General features: G+C 55.7%; 9 protein-coding genes across 10 annotated transcripts; 5 read left to right on the forward strand and 4 right to left on the reverse strand.

The window, feature by feature from the left end:
• Window positions 1-63: 63 nt before the first annotated feature.
• On the forward strand, window positions 64-1,431 carry KRP23_14248 (OVARIAN TUMOR DOMAIN-containing deubiquitinating enzyme 7; the record flags this gene model as incomplete). Its single annotated transcript, XM_067885051.1, has 1 exon — window positions 64-1,431. The coding sequence occupies one exon, from the start codon at window positions 64-66 to the stop codon at window positions 1,429-1,431; it is 1,368 nt and encodes a 455-aa protein (XP_067737804.1).
• A 407-nt stretch (window positions 1,432-1,838) lies between these two features.
• KRP23_14249 (Monoterpene epsilon-lactone hydrolase) lies at window positions 1,839-3,140 on the forward strand (the record flags this gene model as incomplete). The annotated part of the gene is made up of 1 exon (XM_067885052.1): window positions 1,839-3,140. The coding sequence occupies one exon, from the start codon at window positions 1,839-1,841 to the stop codon at window positions 3,138-3,140; it is 1,302 nt and encodes a 433-aa protein (XP_067737805.1).
• Window positions 3,141-3,445: 305 nt separating this feature from the next.
• On the forward strand, window positions 3,446-5,002 carry KRP23_14250 (the record flags this gene model as incomplete). 2 transcript variants are annotated; one of them, XM_067885053.1, is made up of 2 exons in its annotated part: window positions 3,446-3,599; window positions 3,662-3,789. In XM_067885053.1, 2 exons carry the CDS (start codon window positions 3,446-3,448, stop codon window positions 3,787-3,789), a joined length of 282 nt encoding a protein of 93 aa, XP_067737806.1. The 2 variants fall into 2 exon arrangements, with proteins under 2 accessions (XP_067737806.1, XP_067737807.1); XM_067885054.1 differs by having other exon boundaries at window positions 3,446-5,002.
• A 272-nt stretch (window positions 5,003-5,274) lies between these two features.
• Window positions 5,275-5,684, reverse strand: KRP23_14251 (uncharacterized protein; the record flags this gene model as incomplete). The annotated part of the gene is made up of 3 exons (XM_067885055.1): window positions 5,275-5,328; window positions 5,403-5,468; window positions 5,529-5,684. 3 exons carry the CDS (start codon window positions 5,682-5,684, stop codon window positions 5,275-5,277), a joined length of 276 nt encoding a protein of 91 aa, XP_067737808.1.
• Window positions 5,685-5,781: 97 nt separating this feature from the next.
• KRP23_14252 (uncharacterized protein) lies at window positions 5,782-10,055 on the forward strand (the record flags this gene model as incomplete). The annotated part of the gene is made up of 6 exons (XM_067885056.1): window positions 5,782-5,944; window positions 6,047-6,768; window positions 6,849-6,950; window positions 7,019-8,569; window positions 9,533-9,580; window positions 9,651-10,055. The coding sequence occupies 6 exons, from the start codon at window positions 5,782-5,784 to the stop codon at window positions 10,053-10,055; spliced, it is 2,991 nt and encodes a 996-aa protein (XP_067737809.1).
• Window positions 10,056-10,343: 288 nt separating this feature from the next.
• On the reverse strand, window positions 10,344-12,296 carry KRP23_14253 (Leishmanolysin-like peptidase; the record flags this gene model as incomplete). The annotated part of the gene is made up of 1 exon (XM_067885057.1): window positions 10,344-12,296. One exon carries the CDS (start codon window positions 12,294-12,296, stop codon window positions 10,344-10,346), a length of 1,953 nt encoding a protein of 650 aa, XP_067737810.1.
• Window positions 12,297-12,642: 346 nt separating this feature from the next.
• Window positions 12,643-14,021, forward strand: KRP23_14254 (Mannose-1-phosphate guanyltransferase beta; the record flags this gene model as incomplete). Its single annotated transcript, XM_067885058.1, has 5 exons — window positions 12,643-12,771; window positions 12,857-12,937; window positions 13,001-13,631; window positions 13,700-13,803; window positions 13,887-14,021. The coding sequence occupies 5 exons, from the start codon at window positions 12,643-12,645 to the stop codon at window positions 14,019-14,021; spliced, it is 1,080 nt and encodes a 359-aa protein (XP_067737811.1).
• Window positions 14,022-14,294: 273 nt separating this feature from the next.
• Window positions 14,295-17,951, reverse strand: KRP23_14255 (Calcium-transporting ATPase 1; the record flags this gene model as incomplete). Its single annotated transcript, XM_067885059.1, has 1 exon — window positions 14,295-17,951. The coding sequence occupies one exon, from the start codon at window positions 17,949-17,951 to the stop codon at window positions 14,295-14,297; it is 3,657 nt and encodes a 1,218-aa protein (XP_067737812.1).
• A 1,561-nt stretch (window positions 17,952-19,512) lies between these two features.
• KRP23_14256 (Importin subunit alpha-1b) lies at window positions 19,513-21,608 on the reverse strand (the record flags this gene model as incomplete). The annotated part of the gene is made up of 3 exons (XM_067885060.1): window positions 19,513-20,556; window positions 20,632-21,305; window positions 21,377-21,608. 3 exons carry the CDS (start codon window positions 21,606-21,608, stop codon window positions 19,513-19,515), a joined length of 1,950 nt encoding a protein of 649 aa, XP_067737813.1.
• Window positions 21,609-21,770: the final 162 nt, after the last annotated feature.

The raw sequence follows: 21,770 nt of genomic DNA on the forward strand, positions 1-21,770 counted from the left end.
TCAGCAGTAGATCTTGCACTCAGCCAGGTTGTCAACAATCAGCTACAGCACAGGTTTTCGACCATGACAGCTCCTACGTCTCCACCCACGGGTGGCAGGTCTAACTACCGATTCAGTCTTCGGTCGTCGACAAAAAGTAGCAACAAACGCGGGCCACACAAGGGCGTGCGCTTCTGGTTCAGCTCCAGCCCAAAGGGGGCGGCCGACGGGGGTGACTTGGCTGCTGACGCCGTTGCAGCAGCTCGAGAGGTAGATACAGAGGTCGCCGAGACTAAACCGAGAGCCGAGTCCGGGAGTGGATACGTGCCTCGGGTGGAGTACGGGTCGCCACGCACCGACGTGGAAGAGCGAGACGCACCCTGGACAAGCGACGAAGAGGTTGAGGCTCACTACGCAGCTCTCGATTGGGCTGTCATCTCGATCGCCAAGGACGGCAACTGCCTCTTCCGTGCCATCAGCGACCAGCTCTACACGAACGAACTCTTCCACCAAGACATCCGACGGCGGCTCGTTGACTTCATCGAGCGAGAGCAGCAGCTCTTCCGTCCATTCGTGGAAGATGAAGAACTGAGCGACTACTGCACTCGCATGCGCAGAGACGGCGAGTGGGGCGGCCACCTCGAGCTGTACGCTGCAGCCAGGCTCTTCAACATTCACATCGTAGTACACACAGGCCCCGTTCGCAGACTTCGAGTCACGAACGACGACGAAGGAGACACCGAGAAGCAGAGCCCGCCTCCACCGCCTCCTTACCGGATACTGCAGTTGCTGTACAAGGATGACCACTACAGCAGTCTGCACTCGAATGAACCGGTACAGATGATCGAGCCTGCTACGACCACTGCTGCCACCATCGACGACACTACAGACAAGCGGGCTCGATCGCCTGCAAAGGCGCACGATAGCCCCGACAAGAAATGCGTCAACGTCCAGAAGTCACCGAGCAAGTGCGTGAGCATCAAGAACCTGCCAAAGAGGTCGTACAAGGCTCAGGATCCGAACGGGAAGACTGTCAAGTTCAAAGAAGCCGTCGAGGCCAAGCCTCCTCCGCGGGAAGAAGGCAAGACATTCCTCTACCAGGAAGAAGAGCTGCCGGAATGCGGCGTCTATCTGCCCAAGCAAGTGCTGTTCAAACGGGGGAAACGCCGCGTTAGTGGCGCCACCTTGTTCTCACTGGTTCACGTGCCGTCGTCGAGCAACTTGTCCCCTGTGGTGGAATCGCTGTCTACATCCGAGTCGTCCACTTCTTCCAAGTGTTCGTCCTCAACTGAGTGTTCCTCATCCAGCGAGGAGCACGAGAACCAGTCAGAAACGAAGGCTCCTCTACCAACGCGACCAAAGCCCAAGGCACCGACACTACGGGCTGTACCTGTAGAGTTCCCGAGCAAGACCATCTTCCACAAGGGGCGGGCTGCGGCTGCTGTCTGCTAGGGTGGCAAGTTCCCAAAGTGATTCCCAGCATCGGAACTCTGGATCACTCGCAGTTTCGAGTGTCTGGCTGTTGGCAGCACGAGATCTGTACAATTCCAAGGACGCACTCTAGTAGCTTCGACAGGAAGAAGCTCACTCATTTAGGGAGTTACGAGCGTCTTGTATATTCCGGCGCAAATTATAATACAGCCAGAGGAGACCTGTAGCATACCATTCCTGCGATTGTTCTCTTTCGTGCCTCTCTACACTTTTCGTCTACCCCCAAGGGGTCTACACCGCCACCGTCACAAACTCATATCGAGATGGTATCTTGCTGCTTGGATTCCTCAGCCAAACGGTCGGACAGGCGCTCGTTAAACGATGCCAGCCATTCCTCGTTTGGCGTCCAAGCTCTGAGTGCGTTGGCCATGATCGCGTCCAAGACCCACCGCCAGGCGGCTTTGGCTGTCTTGGCAGTCATGCTGCAAAGCGTGTTCATCGACAACAGCCAACGCGACAGCTTGTTGTTCATGATGTTCGTCGCCTCTGGGGCTGCGACTGCAGTGGCGGTGATCCACGCAATCTTCATGGGCATGTGCGCTAGCCCGTGTGAGTCGGTTCTGTTGTTCTTGCGTGTGGTGGTTGCAGTCGCAAAGAGCTTCATGCAGTTCTTGCTGCGAGGTTGCACCACCAAGTTCCCGAACTGGTCGCTGCGTTTTGAGCTCCTCCACTCGATGATTCACGAGTGCACCGAGACGTACGGTGGACAAATGATGATCGAGCACCACGCCAAGTGGATCCGTGCACAGAGTGACGCGTTGGGCTCCCTGCTGGGCTGGTTCTCGTGTCGCCAGCTCAATCGAAGTCTCGAACCTGTGCACTTCAATGGACTCGAGCACGTGTGGCTACGAAGCAAACGGTCTCGTCAAAGCGGAGACAAGCGTCTGGTGGTGCTGTATGTGCACGGTGGAGGGTTTGCGCTCCTCAGTCCGAGACTCTACACCTCGCTCGGTGCGTCGTTAGCCTCCGCCATCGAGGAAGAATTGACGAAGCTGAGTGGTAAGGACCTCAAAGTCGACCTCTTGCTCGGGAATTACCGTAAAGCACCCGAGTTCTGCTTCCCGACCCAGCCGAAGGATGTCGTAGCCCTGTACGAAGACTACTTGCTAGGGCACGAAGGGCTCTCGCCGTCGCAGATCATTCTCGCTGGTGATAGTGCCGGTGGAGGCCTCGTCATGTCCACATTGCTCCGACTCCGCGCCTCCAAGCCAGATCACCAGCCCCTCGCTGCCATGTTACTCGCTCCTGCCGTGGACCTCACGGGTGACGAACCTGATGCCCCGAACTGCTTCCTCTCGCGCGTCATGTGCCAAACGGTTTGTATCACCTACCATCCAAGTTGCGCCGACCCGAGCACGTGGGCAGACGCTTCCTCGGCGCACTGCGACCTCCGTGGCCTCCCGCCTGTGTTCTTGCAGACCGGTCGACTGGACTATCTCTATCAACAGGCAGCACGTCTTGCAACGAAAGCCAATGCCGACGGAGTGACAAACTGGGAGGTCGATGTGCACGGCGACATGCCGCACGTCTTCTCTATTTTCCCCACCTTCGTCCTCCCATACGCCCAAGTTGGAGTGCACAACTTGGCAGCTTTCGCAGCCAAGAACTTCCTCAAGAGTTGGGACTCGAGGTCCCAACTAAAAACGTCTAAAACTGCGAGGTGTCGTTAGGTGTAGCAGGAATCAAAGTCTGCCTTTCGGTAGCTTCGAGCAGAGAAAGTAGACAAGAGCGTCACCGCTGCAGTTGCTCAACGGAGTGGTTTATACTGGCGGATTCCCAAGGTCCAGCAGCTCTTCTTTCGAGACCTCCAGGTTAATTCGAGTAAAAACAACTTTGCCACACCCATGAGTGTAGCTGCATAACGTTAAATCCCCAACTTGTATCAAAGCTTGCAATTCGTGAACGGACGCGACCGTCTCCAAAAGCACGAAACGAGATCCATCGCCTGTTCCAAGCCGAAGGGATTGCAGCCACCATGTCCAAGCGAGAGCCCAAGCACGCAGATGACGATTCCAGCAAGGACGACAGCGACGAGGACATCTCGGACAGCGGCAGCGAGGACGACGACTCGAGCGAAGAAGACCTCTCCGAGTCGGACGACGACCGCAAGGCGAAATCGTCCGGCGACGGTGCGAAAGCTTCGGCGGGTGGCGTCAAGACCGCGGGCTCGGAACGCGCTTTGGTGAATCAGCCGTTCGACGAAGCCGTGGACTTGAGCGAGTCGGAAGGCAGCATCGTGTCCGAGGGCCCCAACTCGCCCAAGAAGCAGCCTGGAGGAGGCAAAACGTTCAAGAACCAGCCGTTCGACGAGGCGCTTGAGCTGTCCGAGAGCGTCCAGGAGGTGGAGAGTCCAAAGAAGACGTCGACGGCTGCATCCGAGAAACCTTCGACCGAGGCCAAGAGTGCGGCGCCAGGGGCAGTGGGTAGCGAGACGAAGAACAAACCGTTCGACGAAGAAGTGGATCTGAGCGACTCGGGCGATAGTATCGACACCAACGGCCAGCCAAGTCCGAAAGCTCGACAAGACACGAAGGAGAGTCAGCCTGCACCCTCGGCAGCGGCGTCACGCCAACCACCGCCGCAACAGAGCGAGAGCAAGAAAATCCCAGAGATCGCAGCGGCCCCAGCGCCAAAACCTACAGTTGCAGCGCTGGAAAAACGCGTCGAGCCAGCGCGAAAGCCCGCGCAGGAGTCTGCCAGCTCTTCTGACGAATCGGAGAGTGGGGACGAAGACGAGGAGGACGACGACGACGAAGGCGAAGAGTCCCAGCCAACGTCACACGCGGCTTCTGCTGCGGCTCCTCTCGCCGGTAGCGGCGCTGGGTCCGGCGCTGCCAGCAGTGGAGGCAGCTCGAGTCACGCGGCGATGATGGCGAACGCAGGCGGCTACAAGGACAGTGACTACGCACACCTGAAGGTCTCCCATGAGATCCGCGAGCTGTTCCAGTATATCGGACGCTTCAAAGCCCAAGAGATTGAGCTGGAGACGCGGCTCAAGTGCTTCATCCCCGAGTACATTCCTGCCGTTGGGGACATGGACGCTTTCCTCAAGGTGCCACGACCAGATGATCAGGCCGATCAGCTGGGACTCAAAATGCTCGATGAGCCGAGTCTGAACCAGTCGGACGCGACAGTACTCGACTTACAGCTGCGGTCCACGTCCAAAAAGAAGCACGGCGACATCGTTGTACGCAGCATCGAGAACGCAGAGAAGTCCCCACGAGAAATTGACCGCTGGATTAAGTCCATCGCCGGCTTGCACCGTACCAAGCCCCCGCCGCAAGTCCACTACACCAAGACGATGCCCGACATCGAGAGTCTCATGCAGGTGTGGCCTGAAGAGTTCGAGGAGCTACTGAGCAAGACGATTTTACCCAGTGCAGAGCTGGACATGGGCCTCGAGCAGTACGTGCGGGTCATCTGCGCACTGCTGGATATTCCCGTACACAAGAACGTCTACGAATCGCTGCACGTGCTGTTCACACTGTACCTCGAGTTCCGAAGTAACCAGCACTTTATGCCTCTATTGTGATTCCCTGTCTCCAATAGAAGCGTTCACCCTGCTCTCTGTGTCCATCTTCTTACACTAATACGCAGCCAAAACAACTTCATATGAGAACAGCTCAAGAAAGGCGTCCCAGCAGTTCAATCTGCAGTGGATCGACTCCTTCATCCTGCAAAGTTTAACAGCTTCAAGTTCATCTGGCGACCGGGTGGCTGCGATGAAACAGCAACACAGCAGCATCTTCTGACATTGTTGGCCGCTGGCTCTACTCGTAAACACCTTGCTGATCTTGCGCCTGCTCACTGTTTCTTGTCACTATCCGGGCTCGATAACTCTTGCTGCTTCTCCATCATCTGAAAAATAAAATATGAGACCTGTCAATAATTTCACTAAATGGCATTAATCGCCAACGTTATAGCCCGTTTACCTTCTCCTGGACTTCCTGCAGACACTTCCAGCCAAAGAGAATGCGCTTGGAGATGGTCTCGCCGTCCTAGTATACGAATATGACATTAGGGATCTATTGTAACATTTGACGCTCTCACTTTTTTACCGTCTCGTAGCGGTTCTGCTCGATCTCCATACGCGCGTTCTTGTGCAACACGGTCGACCAGGGCTGCCCCTGCTCGTTGAGGTGCGGGAACATGCGCGTGGTGCGCAGAATCTCGCGGTACAGCCGCAGCACCTCCTTCCTCTTGTCCAGCAGCATCCGCGTTTTGCTCAAAATGTAACTGTGTGTCAGACACAACGCAATATTCACAATAGGGCCCGCTTCAAGTAGAGAGCCGCGCAGTGTATCATATGCCATGGGGAATGTTCCGAGTGGGGAGACCGAGCCTTCGAGGCTCAAGGAGGAGCTGGCAGACATGCATCGGTCCTTGCAAGCGCTCAGCGCTCACTGTCGGCCTCCTCCTGTTCTCCGTCCGGGTCAAATTTCAGTGGATAACGTGATAATCCACACTCGAAATGGTAGTCCAGTCTCGAATTCTAGCTTTTCGCGGTTGCGCTTCAGTTTTGATGGTGTCGAGGAGCGTTGACCTTGGTTGTGCTTGTTATGCAATGGGTTATCAGATGTGAAGGTGCTGCTGGGGCCCGTTGTGGGGAAAGTAGAATTTCAACGCGCTCGGGTGTTGCTGGAAGTGAATCGACGGGCAGTGGTGACGGCTCATGTGTCGACGCTGGATGCTGCTACGAATTCCATGGTGGAGGCGCCGCAGCACCAACTGTCTGTGCAGTGTGAAGCCGATCGACCTGCTGTGTTCGTGTTGGAGCGCTTGGTGCCGGGGAAACGGTATACCGTGACATTTGGTGGAATTCGCGAAGAGGACGTCAAGGCGAAACGAGGAAATTTTCAGATGCAGAGTTTGGAGCATGGCAGCAGGTTGAACATGGTGGCTGTTAGTGGGGACAACGTGTATGATATTGAGAGTGGGGAGGCGAATCTGTGGGAGGAAGTTCGCGAGCGAGTGGAGCAGGACAGGACGCAGATTGTGCTGCATCTTGGGGGTCAGGTGGCTATGAAACCCATGTTCGACAAGGCAGTGCAGCTCCTGCTTTTATATGGAGAAGGATTGGCGAGCGATGTGACGTCGCAAGCGACCTGGTCGGTGATGGAAGCGAAGGCGATGGACGTGCTGCGATCTGCGTATCGGTCGCAGTGGACACTGTCGCCAAATCTGCAGTTTGTCCTCGCAAACGCCAGCAACCTCATGATGTGGAGCGATGCTGACATTTACCCGCGGTTCACTACTCGTGATGAGTTTTACATCGACCATGAGCAGCCCACACTACGTGTAGGAAAACTCTGCGTTTACAGCATTCGCATATCATATTCTCACACTTTCCGTTGCCTCACCACAATTTTTTGCTGTAGATGCAAGTCATTCGTACTGTTACACGGTGTGCTCGACGTCTGTACCTCGAATATCAACGCCAACTATGGGATAATGATTTCAAACAACTCGCCGAGCGTGAGGTGGGTTTCAGTGCTATTGCGCTGAGTACTGAACATGCGTGGGGCTGACTTCTTTAAAACCCTGGCAGGTTGAACTACTGGCAATCGCAGAGAAAGCGTTGGCGTCGACAGCTCAAATCTTCTCCCTGTCGAATCAAATCCCTAAAACGATGGAGGACTTGGAGCTTCAGAAGAAGCGGCACGAAATTGAAGGAGCAAGGCGTGTGGAGAAAAATCTACGGGCGTTGGAGGCTGGCAAGGCGAAGCTAGAGAAGCAGTTGGTGAGCTACAACCAGCTTTTAGCCCCACAACGCGGCGAAGAGTTCCTATTTGAAGTAGGAAGTATTGGGATTCTCATGTTGGACTTGCGCGGCAGCAGAATGGAACCCGGTGGATCACAAGCTCGTGAAAACGAGCTGTTAAGCAACGTGCAGTGGGGGTTCATTGCGGAGACACTTCAACGTACCAGCATCCAGCTACTCGTCATTTGCACGGAAGTTCCGCTTGTTGATGACGTTGTACGAGAAGGGAAAAGCTCCGTGTCTACCGGCTCTGAAGAAATCGAGACGTCGTGGAACGCAAATGCCGAAGCACAGGCTCGCCTACTGTCCCAGCTTTTCGAATGGAAGCTACAACAGTCTAAGCGCGAATTTCTTGTGCTTGCTGGGGCTAACCCAGTGCGGTGCTTCGCAAAGATGCGAGTGAAGGATACCAAACTGCGAACGGAGGCGGAGCAAATCACGATCGGGGCAATTTCAGCAGCACCGCACCGCTCCGCGGTTCCAAGGAGGAGGGGATTTCTTCACGAGCGATTTGAGTTTGAACATCTCGAAGATGTTGCCACCACCAAATGTTTCCTGGAGTTGAAGCTGGAGAGCGCTCAGAGCAACGTGATCGAGGCGAAGCGAGCTGGCAAAGATATGCTGACAAGAAAGCTATCAAAGGTGCTGCTTGGACCGGTTGTCGGATGGGTTGACGAGTCGTGCGCCGTGGTCCTATTAGAGGTCGACCAAAATGCCAGTGTTGTATGCTTGGTGGAGAACCCACTAACCCAGGAAAGCCGTCGTGTTTTCCAACGGTTTTTTGCTGAGCAAGCCAATTCGTTTTTCATCACGCACTTGCGTCCTGGACACTTCTATCGAGTCTCCTTTGAAAACGTCCAGTGCCCAGAGCAATTCCAAGCTAGCTTTACGACGGTGGCTAAGTCTCCGCAGCAGTTTGATGTCGTTGCATTTTGCCATGAGAATAAGGCGCTGAACATCCCCGGTATGCTAGACGAAGAAAGCAGGGAGCCCAACTTGTGGCACGCAATTGCCGAACACACGAGGGAGGTGCCTTTCGTGGGTCTGAACCTGACGGTGCATCTCGGCGGGCAATTTTTCCCGGGATCCAACGTTCATGTTCACGAAGCGCTAGTGTTTGCTGGTAACAACATGTCTTCGCCAAATCAAAGCCTCGACTCACAGGAGAGTAACTACACGGCTGGTGCCGTCATTCTGAGCAAGTTTCGTGAAATGTACCGAACGACGTGGAATGCACCTGGAATCCGCGAGAGTCTCGCACACGGCGCACATCTCATCCTGACGAACGAGAACGACCAGCTTCCGGCAAACAATCAGGACGGCGAAGATCAGCAGAACGTGAGTGTTCGGGAACTGCTAACGAAATTTCACGTGCGGTACCAAAACTTGCTTCTCCCTCCTTCGAAGCGCCTGCGCGGTGACGAAGTTCGATGGCGTAAGCCTCTGCATCACTGCTTTGGATCGTTCGGATTGTTTGTGATGCCGATCCAGGCACTTGGAGGGTCCTGTATTCATGAATCTACGTGGGAAGCGCTTCAAATGTTGCTTGCAACGCCAACGCTGACGAGGCTACTTCTAGTCTCGACTGACGCACTCATTGACGAATCTCTCGAAAGCATCAGGGAAAAGGCTAGTATGGACGCCGCTTATCGGCGCAAATTTGGGTTTTACCGTCAAGATGTGGCACGCCTGCTTGAGCTCCTCTTTAATTGGCAACGAATGGGCCCCGCGGCTGAGACAACACCCCAAGCGAAAAAGCAAGTCATTCTTCTCAGTGGAAATCGCTACCGAAGTTTTGATTCAGTGATTCGCGAAGTTTACACCAACGAGAGGAATCTCACCAGTACGGCGTTCCCCAATTTGCCCTCGGCAAACTCCCAAGCTTTATTCCAGTGCGTGGTGGGTCCGTCGCGAGCACCAAACTCTGGCAATCGTCCCAGCACCTTCTTCACCCAGGGAACCTTACTCGAGCGATATACGTATCAGCACTGCTTCATCCAGAAGACCCCACTTGCTGGTGAAGAAGTACTGCCACCCTTGCCTGCGTCTGCTGGAAATTCCGGTTCTGGGGGAATCAAGAAAAGTGCTGGGTTGGTCTCCACGGAGTTGACTAACCAATTTATTCATCTGCTGCTTGCAGTCAATGAAAGTAGTCCCGCGGATGCCGATCCTACTGAGCTGCCTGCTTTCAGCGGGACTTGCAACTTTGTATCTCACGATCGAATTCAATCAGATCCCGGTTCCGGCAGAGGTAAAACAGAGTCCCCTCGATCTGGTGAGCTGCAAGTGTATTGCTGTCAGGTTGGTACGTGGCAACTTTCAACGGTGCTGCCCACATGGCTTCGAGAGGTAAGGGACTTTACATAATTCCGAGCTGAAGATAGCGAGGAAAGAACTCACAATTTGCTGTGCCCCATAGCTTTTAGCCCAAGATACAAGCGAAGCTGAAGAGGAGCAAGTGAAAGATCGATTGGCCTATTTACGCGAGCGAGAGAGTGAGGTACAGGACGCGTTTCAGCGAAGTCCCAGTCTTGTCAGCGGAATGGTGACGCTTTCGAGTCCAAGGCAATGCACGGCTGCACTCACTAGCTCCTTTGAGTCGGCTTACCGTCTCGGAGGACGTAACCTTCATGAAAGGTTTCCAGAACCTCCTTCGCGGTTCACTGTGGCCTTCACGCTTCAGCAGCTACGAGGGTCTCAACCACCAGACCCCCAACTGCCCACTGTCGGTGCAGTCGAGTTCGAGCAGTACATCCTCATTTTTCAACAGAGTCTCGTGAACACGTGGCTATTTAGCAGGCGACTTGAAGAGTTTTGGAGATAGGGAGTGGAAAATCGGGCCTGCCGTGCGAACATATGAAGCTAACTGAGATCACTTCGAAGTACAACAATTGACCGGCAGCAACCGCACTTCTGATTTTTCTCGACTTGTACTACGTACATGCAATCTACGATATTTGTTTTGTCCTTCACAACATCCGCATCATCGCCGACGAGGATGCAGATAAGCCTGGTATTCGAGCCTCGCAGTGCTGCGCTAAAAGGAAGGCGGCAACTATACAAGAGTGTCAAAATAGTTGTTCTTTTCAAAAAGTTAAATACAAATGTGTGTCTATAGGAATGTACCAGCCAACAAGGCCAGCAGTAGATTCACACCCCAATACGTCTTCGAGTATTGAGTGTTCGCTGCGCTGGTGGAGCGCAGGTTAGCAGTGCCAGATCCAGTGCCAGTGCCAGTGCCAGAGTCGTCGATAAAGCTGTAGATCTCATTCGAGTCGCAAATGACATTGGGGTCCGGGCACGTGAGGAGTCCTGAAAACCCCGGGATCGCGATCTTGTCACCTTTCGTCGTGCAGTTCACTTGAACCACATCATTCGAGTTGCTGCGTGGAATCGTGAACTCGATGATACTTTTGCTGGCATTTTGGCTGCCGTTGCCAAAGCACCGCATGGCGTAGCAGCCAGTTTGACGACGCGAGCTCACCGTCCACCCCTTTGAGTCAGAACTGCGCAATGTCGAGGCAGTGCACTTACAGTTGGTGCAATAGGATTCGCCGAGGATATTGATGGCCGTTTGGGACGGGTAGATGAGATTGCTGGGGTTGCTGCAGTCTCCGTATGAGTATCCGACGTTGATCGGGCAGAAGTCAGCAAAGTCGTCGCCTCCTTTGGTCGGAGCACCCGGGAAGTACTGGTAATCAGTTGGAATGGATCGACCCGTAGCTATCGAACATACCGAGCGCGACGTCGCGTCCACCGAGCAGCTCTCGGCGGTATTACTCGTGCAGTAGTGGTCTGCGGCGACAGGCTGCGCTGTAGTTGGATTGATACACTTCTCAGTGGCAAAAGCGCACCCGCGGTTCTCTCCGAAATGAAGTCGTTCAGCTGCGGACGTGTTCGCGCGATACCATCCCGAGTCTTCGAAGAAGGCCAGCGTCAGCGCACTAAACACGTTCCGAAAGCTGTCCACAGGCGTCATGTACTCGGGCTCGAAGATGCGCTCTTCCCAGTGCGAGCCCAGACAGCCCGCGTCGTCCTGCTGCTCGATTTCAGCTCCTGCAAGCGAATCGCAGCCGAAGTGAGCCTTGACGAACGCTGCAACGTTAGGCGTCACCATTTTGGCAACGTCGTGCCCTCGCTCGTTAAAGTGTTGCACAGTGTTCAAACTGGGCTCGACGTAGTACTCGATGGGTGAACCGTTCGGACAAGTCCCCGACTTGTAAATAGGTGGCTTGCCACTGGCATCACGCGGGGTGCGCGGGGTCCCGTCTGGGTAGCGCATGTACGGGAAGAATTGCGCCGAGAACCCGAGAGCGTGGGTGATTTCATGCATGGCAGTCGCAACTTGCGACTCGTAGTCTGCTTCTGCTGTGCTGATCTGCGAGGGGCAGAAGTTCGCCATCCCGAAGGTCGGGCGGTCGTACTGATCCTTCTGACAGGACGAGGCGTAGGCCAGCGTTCGAGTGCCGCAGTAGGTGGTCGTCGCAGAGCGAACGTAGAGCACGAAATCCGTGTCCTCAACGCCCTGCGCGTCCGTGTAATTGCAACTTCCACCCGCACAACCGTCTTTGGGGCACGAGCTGCAGGAACGCGTCGCTCCGAAGTGGTTGGTCGGAATGGGCATCTCAAGACACATTTCGTTCTGGACGAAGGTTTTGCAGATCGGAGGCGTCGTCAGCCACTGGTTCTGGCACGTGTGCTGCGCCGCGAGTTTGCCCTGCACCGGCACGACTTCGAGCGCATTCTTGAACCGGTTGATCGCGTCGGGGATGATCTTGGAAATCACGGCTCGCTGCTCGACCGAGAGGATATTGAGCGTGGCTTCGTCGTAGTAGGGCGTGATTCGAATCGGTTTGTACGCGTCGCTGGCCGCCGTCGACTCGTACGTCTGGAAGTTGGTCGATTCATTGTCCGACAGCCTCCGATTGCGAGCGTCGAACGGGTGAAGGTCGCCATAGTGCTGCTGCCCGTCGACCACCTTGTGCTCCAGTGTGTCGTGGATGCAGCCTTGAACCAGCGCCAACAGTGCGACGGAGAGACTGATGACCTTCGTTCTGCTCTGCATCACCAATCGATCCAGCGTCACCTACAGCGGCAATTGGCAACTGGCAATTGCGAGTCGCTGAGACCCAGCTCAGAGGGAAGCATCCTCCATATCCGCTCTTGCGTGTCAAGGTTGAAGACCTATTGACCTATTTTCAGTGGCAGACTCAGGTCGCCAAGCCGAGGTGCTACGTGCCTCCGAACTAACTTGGGCGCTTCATCAGGACAAATACTCCCAAAGCCAGGTTGAAGTGGTTCAACTGTACCAGTAGCCGGGTACAAATAGGTTCGTACTTAGCCGAACTCGAATCGTCGAGCTCCCCATACTGAACCATAGTCAAATTGTACAACGAGCAAATAAGCAGAAAATGAAGGCGCTGATCCTCGTGGGAGGCTTCGGCACGCGGCTGCGGCCGCTTACGCTGTCGTGCCCCAAGCCGCTGGTGGAGTTCTGCAACAAGTCCATCGTGCTGCACCAGATCGAGGCGCTCGTGGCGGTGCGGCGTCACATTTGCAGTTCTTATTTGCGTTTAATAGTAAGATCTAACCCAAAATCTTATTTGGGTGAACACAAAAATACAGGTGGGGGTGACGGAAGTGATCCTTGCAGTTAATTACCAGCCTCAAGTGATGCTAGCGGCACTGGAATCCATCGAGAAGAAGGTAAAATATATACTCTCTATGGGTGACTTGCGTAGATCTGACTACTTTTTTTTATTTTACCAGTACCAGATCAAGATCTCGTGTTCTCATGAGACGGAGCCGCTGGGCACTGCAGGTCCATTGGCGCTGGCCCGAGAGTTGCTAGATGACGGAGACCCGTTCTTCGTGTTCAACAGCGACGTCATCTGCGAGTACAGGCTGCAGGACTTCCTGGACTTCCACAAGGCCCACGGGGCAGAGGGCACCATCCTCGTGACCCGCGTGGACGAGCCGTCCAAGTACGGAGTGGTGCTCTCTAACACCGATGGACAGATCCAGCGCTTCGTGGAGAAGCCTCGGGAGTACGTGGGCAACAAGATCAACGCCGGCATCTACATTTTCAACCGGGAAGTGCTGGACCGCATTCAACTGCGCCCCACGTCCATCGAGAAGGAGATTTTCCCGCAGATGGCGGCAGAGGGGAACCTCTACTCGATGGTGCTGCCGGGCTACTGGATGGACATTGGCCAGCCCAAGGACTTTTTGTCGGGCATGTGTCTGCATCTCGACTACTTGGAGCGCTCCAATGCCGACACGCTGTCGACGGGGTCCAAGTTCATTGGCAACGTCATGGTGGACTCGACGGCGGTGATTGGCGAGGGGTGTCTGATTGGCCCGAACGTTGTTGTAGGCCCTGGCTGCGTTATTGAAGACGGTACGCAGCTTCGGGGTCAACGGTTTCATTTTCGCCGAGTCTTGTATTTATTTTGTGTTTTTATCTAGGCGTTCGACTTAGCCGAACAACGCTTCTTCGTGGCGTGACGGTGCGCGCGAACTCGTGGATCCAGTCGAGTATTATCGGATGGGGCTCAACAATCGGTCGATGGGTGCGTGCTTGTCCAGCAATGCTTGCTCCTTGTTTGTGTAAGAGACTTATGGGTACGTGTTGTTTGGGTGATCTGGTTTGCAGTGCCGAATCGAAGGAACTACCGTCGTCGGCGAGGACGTCCAGGTGAAGGACGAGAAGTTTATCAACGGCGGTCTTATTCTGCCGCATAAAGCCATCTCCGCAAGCATCCCCGAGCCTGGCACCATCGTCATGTGACTGAGTCTGGCGCGCTCTAGGACTGCTGCAGTAAGCAGCTTGATGGCCAGCAAGCAGTCCGTTTTTCTTTTCTCCTCGTGTAGCACGACGTCAAAACAATATAACCGTGGATCGGCACCATGTTTTCATGAAACAGGAATTTCATTAGCGTTAGTTTCGCCTACCTCAGCGACTGCACTCACAACTGATTTCTACCTGCATTTTCTCACACGCACATATGCATTTGCCTCTCGCCGCAACCGACGGCGACAGTGAACGCGACGTTCGATGCCACTAGAGCGACGTTGCGCTTCCCTCACTCGAAGACGATGACGACGACGTTAGAGTCGAATTGCCATCCGCCGAATGCGGAGCAGAATGTTCGTCGGCCACGCGAATGCGGAGCTGCTGCATCTCCGATTCCCACTTGCCTTCCAGGTTCTCGATGTGGTGGCGCAAAGTGCGAATCTCCTCCACCATGCCCGCGTAGCTCTCCTCAGCGGCATTGCGAAGCTTAGTGCGGTCGCGACGACGGTACAGACACTTGACCGTCTCGCCAAAGGCGACCATGATCAACGCGAACACCATCGAGAACATCCACTCGTACCACTCAACGTGCGAGAAGCCGAAGAGATCGTCGCTGACGACAGGAATGTTCGTGACGGACAGCGTCAAGGTCAACGAGCCTACAGCCGCCATCTGCATCCACTTGTTGCTGAACATGTCCTTGAACACCGACTTCGTGAAGCTGCGAGCGGTATAAGCGCGAAGCATCTCCATGGTCGTGATGTAGATGAACGCCATAGTCTGCGAGCGTGAAGTACCCTCAGACACACACTCGTAGTCACCGCCATAGCAGAGCAGGTCATCGCTCTCATAGTAGTCCAGCGAGCGAATGCTCTCATCGAACAGGTACGTGCCATTGAGAGAGCGGGCTCCGCAGTTGCTGTATGTCTGCCATCCATTGCCCATACCCATCCAACGAGAGCAAACTGCATTCTTGTAGGCCTCCACGCCGCTGTTCGTATCAATTCCGGCAGTGATATCGTCGAGCAAGATGTTTTCAAAGTTCCAGTAAAGACCAACTGAGAACACAGCAAGCGCGCCGGTAGCAATCAAGAAGGCGTTCGACAGCACAATCACCCAGAGGCGACCAAAGATAATGTGCTCCGACCGAGGACGGGGACGCTCCGACATGACTGTGCCATCGCCCTTCTCCAGACTGAGCGCCACTGCAGCCATACCGTCAGCGAACAGGTTGAGCACCAAAATCTGCAGTGGCTCCAGAGGGTTTGGCATGCCCACGGCAATGGCTGTGAAGATGACAGTGATCTCACCGAAGTTGGTCGAAAGCAGGAAGCACACGAATCGCTGAATGTTGGCATAGATCTCTCGGCCCTTTTCGACAGCTGAAACGATGCTGCAGAAGTTGTCGTCGGTCAGGATCATGTCTGAGGCACCCTTGGCGACAGCGGTACCGGCAATTCCCATCGCCACGCCAATATCGGCTTCCTTCAGCGCTGGCGCATCGTTAACGCCGTCACCGGTCATCGCTGCCACGTGTCCTTGACGCTGTAGTGACTTCACGATTTCGATCTTGTCTTCTGGCTTAGCGCGGGCAAACACCGACACTTGGCTGGTGATTTCATCCAGCTCAGCGTCCGGTAGGTACATGTTTTGACGCGGGCGAAGCACGCCGCAGTCCACTGCTTGTGCTTCAGCGTCACCACCGGATGGCAGCAGATCAATGTCCCGGGCAATAGCTACAGCCGTCTTCAGGTAGTCGCCCGTGATCATCACCGTTCGGATGGACGCCTGGCGAGAAGTGTGGATAGCATCCTTGACACCCTCGCGCGGAGGGTCGATGGAAGCGACGAGGCCAACAAAGATAAGTGGCGCACAGAGCGCCTCGAACTTCGCCTCCACATCGTCTTCATCGTCCGCAAATGGAATCCTATCGAGCGGACGGATTGCAACAGCAAGGACACGAAGCGCTTGGGACGACAGTGCATCCACAGCCTCCAAGATGTTGTCGCGCTCGCGTTCGTGCATCGTCGTGACGGATCCGTCCGTACGCAGCACCTGCGTGCAGTTCTTGGCGATGTAGTTGGGGGCTCCCTTTACATTGGCGACGTACATCGTCTTTGCAGGAAGTTTGAGCATGTCCAGGCGTGGCTCCCCCGCAGGAAGCTCGTTGACCGTGATCATCATCTTCCTCGTCGACGAAAACGGCACCTCGGTCAGCCTCGGGTACATCTTCATGGCTTCCTCACGCCAGATGCCAGCCTTCGCGGCAGCGACAACAAGAGGAGCCTCGGAAGAATTGCCCATCGGCACCCACAACGGCGCGCCCGTGTCGCTTTCCTCTTGCTGCAGACTCGTGTTGCTACATAACACCGCTGAGAGCAGCGTTGTGCGAACAGGGATGGACGCCTTCGTCTGGCTCACACCGTTGTGAAGGATGTCGCCGGTCGGGTTGAACCCCGTGCCGGTGATGTCGTACAAGACCGAGTCGTTCCACATCTTGACCGCCGTCATCTTTCCTTCGGTCAAAGTACCAGTCTTGTCCGTGCAGATCACTGAGCTGGCACCCAGTGATTCAACTGCAGCAAGCTTGCGAACAAGGACGTTCTTCTTCACCATGTCGGCTGTGCCCGTGGACAAGCAAATCGTGACAACCATTGGCAGTCCCTCCGGGACAGCACTGACCGCCAGCGACACTGCGGTCATCACCATCGTAAGCCAGATCGCTCTGTCGGGATTCTTCGGGTCGGGGTTGTTGCGCACCATTCCGACGATGAACACGATCACGCAGATGCCCATGACGACCGATCCCATGACAACTCCGAGGTGGTGCAGGCTTTGCTGCAGGGGTGTCATCTTCGGGTAGTACTTGTCCACAAAGCGACGCCAGCAGTTGGGCTTCGAGCCGTCGGCGCCGCCGCCACCCTTGAGGAGGGTAGCGATCAATCCGACACGGGTCGACATGCCTGTCTCTACAACCACACCGGTGGCGTTGCCCGTGGCGACGGACGTGGAGGCGAACACCATGTTGTCCGCCGTGAGCTTCTCGCTGCGACTCATGTCTGCGTCATATTTCTTGAGCACGTCCTCGGACTCGCCCGTCAGGATCATTTCGTTCACCTTAAAGTCCGCGCTGTGGATGAGGCGGATATCCGCCGGCACAATGTCTCCCGTTGTGAGCACGACGATGTCGCCGGTGACGAGCTCCTCGCTCGGGATCTGCACTTGGCGACCGCCGTCGCGCAGCACGACGCACTGCGGGGACGTCATCTTCTGCAGCGCCTCCAGGGCGTTGCTGGCGTTGTGCTCCTGGACCGTGGCGATGACGGCGTTCAGCGTCACGATGGCGATGATGGCCACGCCCTCCACGAACTCTTGCAGGGCGATGGAGGCCAGGGCTGCGGCCATGAGCAGGCCGATGATCACATTGGTGAACTGCAGCAGGAAGATGATGTAGATGGGGGCCTTCTGCTCGGGCTCGAGCGAGTTAGGGCCGTGCTGGACCAGTCTCTTGCGCGCGGCCTCGGTGTCCAGGCCGCGCTGGGCGTCCACCTCGAAGCCCTCGAGGATGACGCCCACAGGCTTGTCGTGCCATGCTCGTTGGTCCTCTCGGTGATCGACTTGGGCGAAAGACTCGCGGGTCTTGAGCGGGTCCAGGGCCACGAGGCGCTCAGCGTCGCTTAGGAATCGCGATCGGTGCGAGGCTCGCGATCGCTCACTGGCTGCATCGTCGTCCAGCGGCTCTTCGTTCAGTAGTTGTCTCTTGTTCTTGACGCCGGCTCTAGGAGTGTGCGCTGCAGCGTAAGAGAAAGAAGAGGAGGGCGGCGTCTCCTCGGCCTCGGCCGCGTCTTGCAGCGACGACGCTCGCCTCAGTTCGCTCGGGTCCACGCATGAGTCTCGGCCATATAAGTCTGGGGGGTCAACCATTCAAGGGGAGGGCGGCGCTGGGGTGGGAAGCGGCAGAAGGCGAGAGAGCGAAGAACACGGGTGTGCGCTAGCCGGCAAAATGCGGAATGGCCTGTAACGACGGCTGTCCGTAGAAGGCTCTGATAACCCGTCGCGGCATACCGAAACCAAGTGTAAAGCGAGCGTTGAAATACACTCATCCATGGCCGGGTCTATTTTTAATCCATACAGATGATCGCAACCTGGACATAGATTTCTTTGTCGAGGTCAGTCAGTACATGTGGGTCAGGTTTGGTCGTGTTGGACGTGTACGAATGGCGCAGCTTTCATTGCAAAGAGCTACAGGAGCTATGTCGCAATGAGTACGTGTAGTAGGATATCCTCACGCACCTTGTTTCAGCCTCCTTTCAACTGTGTATTTGCTCGACTGAACGTAGAATAATGTAGTATATTATGCTATATTAACGGGAAATAATTTGAAATTAGTGAGAGAAATTACCAGCGCTTGTCGAACACACTGGATTCCAATGTGTGTGTGCCATCCGCAGTCTGTAGCCCGGGGTATACTTGTATGCAAGCCCATATATATACAAGCATGCTCTGGTACATGCATGTATCCCACCAACAAATAATACATGTATTGCTCAGTATTACAGTACCTTGGTCGCCCTTAACAGAGGTACGGATTTCGCTGGCCGCCCTATTTTAATCGACGGGGCACGGCAGGGACTGCCATACAGTCGACTGCAACACGAGACCGGACGAGGTAAGCTGGTGGTGCGTCCTGCAGGCCTGGCACTCGTACCTGCCTATGCAGGACGGTGCCAAATACTGCTTTAATAAAGTTTTAATGCAAGCAATACTTATCGATCTCTTTCGAGTCCGAAGTGGCGTCCCACTGTGCACCGTCGCCATTATTGTTGAAGCCTCGCTGCCAGCATAGACCTGTCTCGAAGCATGCTCTGCTGCCTTCGGTGTGACCCATTGCTCGTCGGAGAGCGGAATATCCCTACGATTGCGCATTCCAAATGATGGCCGATCTTTGGCAGGTGCGCCGGCCTCCCATCGTCTTTGGAGAAGTCCATGGTTCGGGCAAGTCCATGGAGAGAGTCTTGCACGCTTTGCACGGCGGCGCGGTGCCTGAAGCATGCATTGCATGGGCAATGGGGAGATGCAGACGCAGCAGCAGGGTTATCATCGCCAATGGCAAGCGTTCGACTGCATGACGCGCGACTCGTGAGTCGCGAGTCCTATCTTCGCGGGGTCGCCTCACGAGCAGATGAATCTGCTGGCGCCGAGGCGCTGTCACAGCTCCGTATCGCCGCAAGGGCTGGTCCTGGTGCGCCCGCGCGTGGGCTCTGCACTGTTGACACATCATGCTACGATCCGGACCCGCAACGCTGAAGGTAAACTGCGCAGAGCCGTGCATCGATCAGTCGGGAGGATTAATCTGAGTTCGTTCTTGCAGTCGCGACTCAACGTGACACACAGAGTCAAAGGAAAGGGGAACTTAGTGCAAACGTTGTTTAGCTCACTACGGGCTGCTTTCTTCGCAGCGGTGACGTCGCGCGCCTCCAGTCGATCAACTCTGGTTGAAGTTGAATTGGACGTCGCCCTGCACGGGCTGGAAGTTGAGCGCCTCACCGGTCTGCTCGGACCCCACCACGGCCGGCGCCAGCGTGGCGTCCGCCTCGTCGCCCTCGTTGTCGAACCACGTGTCTATCAGTTGCGACGCCATGCTGCTCACGTCGTCGTTCTGGTCGTAGGACAGCTCCTCTATCTTTGCCAAGCACCCGCTCTCCTCGACTGCTACGCGGCCTTCCTGCGGGTCCTTCTGCAGGAGGCTCTCGATCGCCTCCAAGATGACCATCTCCACCATCGGGTCTTCCCACTCGTCTAGCATCGGGCAGAAGGACTGCAGCACGCCCATGCGCACAACCTCTACGATAAACTCGATATTCGCTCGCACGATGATGTTGCACATGGCCCACGTGGCCTCGCGCTTCACGCCGTACTCTGCCCACGACATCTGCTCCACCAGTCCGGCGATAACACCGGGGGCGTTCATCATTGCAACTACCTGTTCTTCCTGGCCGCCAGCAATGTTCGACAGCATCCAGCACGCTTCCTCGCGCACCGCACGACTGGTTGTGGTCATCACGCTCGGGATCACCTCTAATAGCTTAGCATCGATCACGGCCTGCGAGAACGATATCTCCGCAGATACAATGTTGCCCAGTAGTCTTAGTACAGGCGCAAGGATAACACTGCTCTGCGATATGTAGAGCAGCTCGACTAGACGCGGACACAGGCCAGCGTTGACGATGCCACCAACGACATCACTGTCGTGCAGCGTCATTTCGACGAGCGCCCAGCAGCTATCGCACAGTGTGAGTACTTGCTCATCCAGCAGGTCGGTCTCTTCGTCCTCTAGGTCGTCGTCTTCGCCAATGGCGTCATCCATCACCTGCAGCGGACGCATGTCGGCCTTCTTGGCCTGGAACACCATGTTCTCACCAGTCTCAAAGTTCACGTCCACGTCCATGACCTCGACGGTCGTCTCATCGACTTCGCGCACAAATCGCACAACGGCAATGTCGTTCGGCGCAGCCTTGCCCGTGTTGATCTACAACAGAAAAAGGAACTGTTGGCCACGGCACATGGTGGCTTCACACACGCCAACTACAACATGTAAACGCACCTCGAAGATACGCCACGGAGCAATTGGCGCCGTCTTCTTGAACTTGATCGACTCCCCTGTCTGTCCGTTAGCCGAAACGAAGTTGCTCACCTTCTCGTTCGACAGCTGCAGAATAATACTCGACAGCACCTCCATCATCTCTCGCTTGGTGTCCGGTTCCATCACGCTGCTCTTGTCCAAGACGTCGGGGAACTCCACGAGACTACGCAGGAGCCACACTGCTGCACGTCGCAGGGCCGGCGTGGCCATGCGGATGTGGGGCAGCACCACACTGGGCGGGCAGACCTTGACGATCTCCTCGCAGCTGTCCGCCGACTCGGACGCAATGTTGCCCAGACACCAGGCGGCCTGAATCTGCAGCTCTGAGATGCCGGACTGGAAAAGCTGCACGAGCTTAGGCACCGCGCCTGACGCGATCACGGCGCCGGCCTTGTCCATGGACGAGATAAAGCGCAGTGCGAAGGCCGCGTCCGAGTGCAGCTGCACGGCGTTGGCGTCCGGCAGGTCCTCGTTCAGGATGGTCACGAAGGACGGCAGCGCGGCAAGGATGGTGCCCCACAGACCCGCGTGCTGCGAGTCGCTCTCGTCGAAGAGCGGGGGTACGCCACTTGACAGGAGGTACACGAACGCGCGCATGGATTTTTGCCTCGTGAGCGCATCGGGTCGCTGGATCCCTTTGGTGGCCAAATGAGATTTTACAGAAGTTAATAGGGACCAAATAAGATGATATAAGTGTCGCGCGTACCGAACAGCAGGGCCTGGGACCGCGACGCCAAGTTGAGTAAAAGTTCCTGGCGACTCGCGGTCTGCGCGGCGGCCGGCGGGTGGTTGGCTTTGAGGTTGCGGCGCGTGGCGTAGGCGTCCTCCTTCTTGGCCTTGCGGATGGACAACATGGTCTCCTGGCGGTTGCGGCGGCCCGTGAGCACGCCTACATTGCCGCCTACCTTGACGGACTTGCGCGCCTTGGGGGTCGACATGCCGCTGACTCACTTGATTCCAGTATGATCGCTGGAGATGGGGACTATAGCAACTGCGTACCTCCCATTCGTACTTACCCAACCAACATCTGTAATTGTCTTTCGAATTGTATGGAGCACCATACCCACTCGCATAACTTCGATTACAAAGTACGTACGTAT

Source organism: Phytophthora ramorum (assembly GCF_020800215.1).
Source record: "Phytophthora ramorum isolate Pr-102 chromosome Unknown Phyram_PR-102_s0020, whole genome shotgun sequence".
NCBI lineage: Eukaryota > Oomycota > Peronosporomycetes > Peronosporales > Peronosporaceae > Phytophthora > Phytophthora ramorum.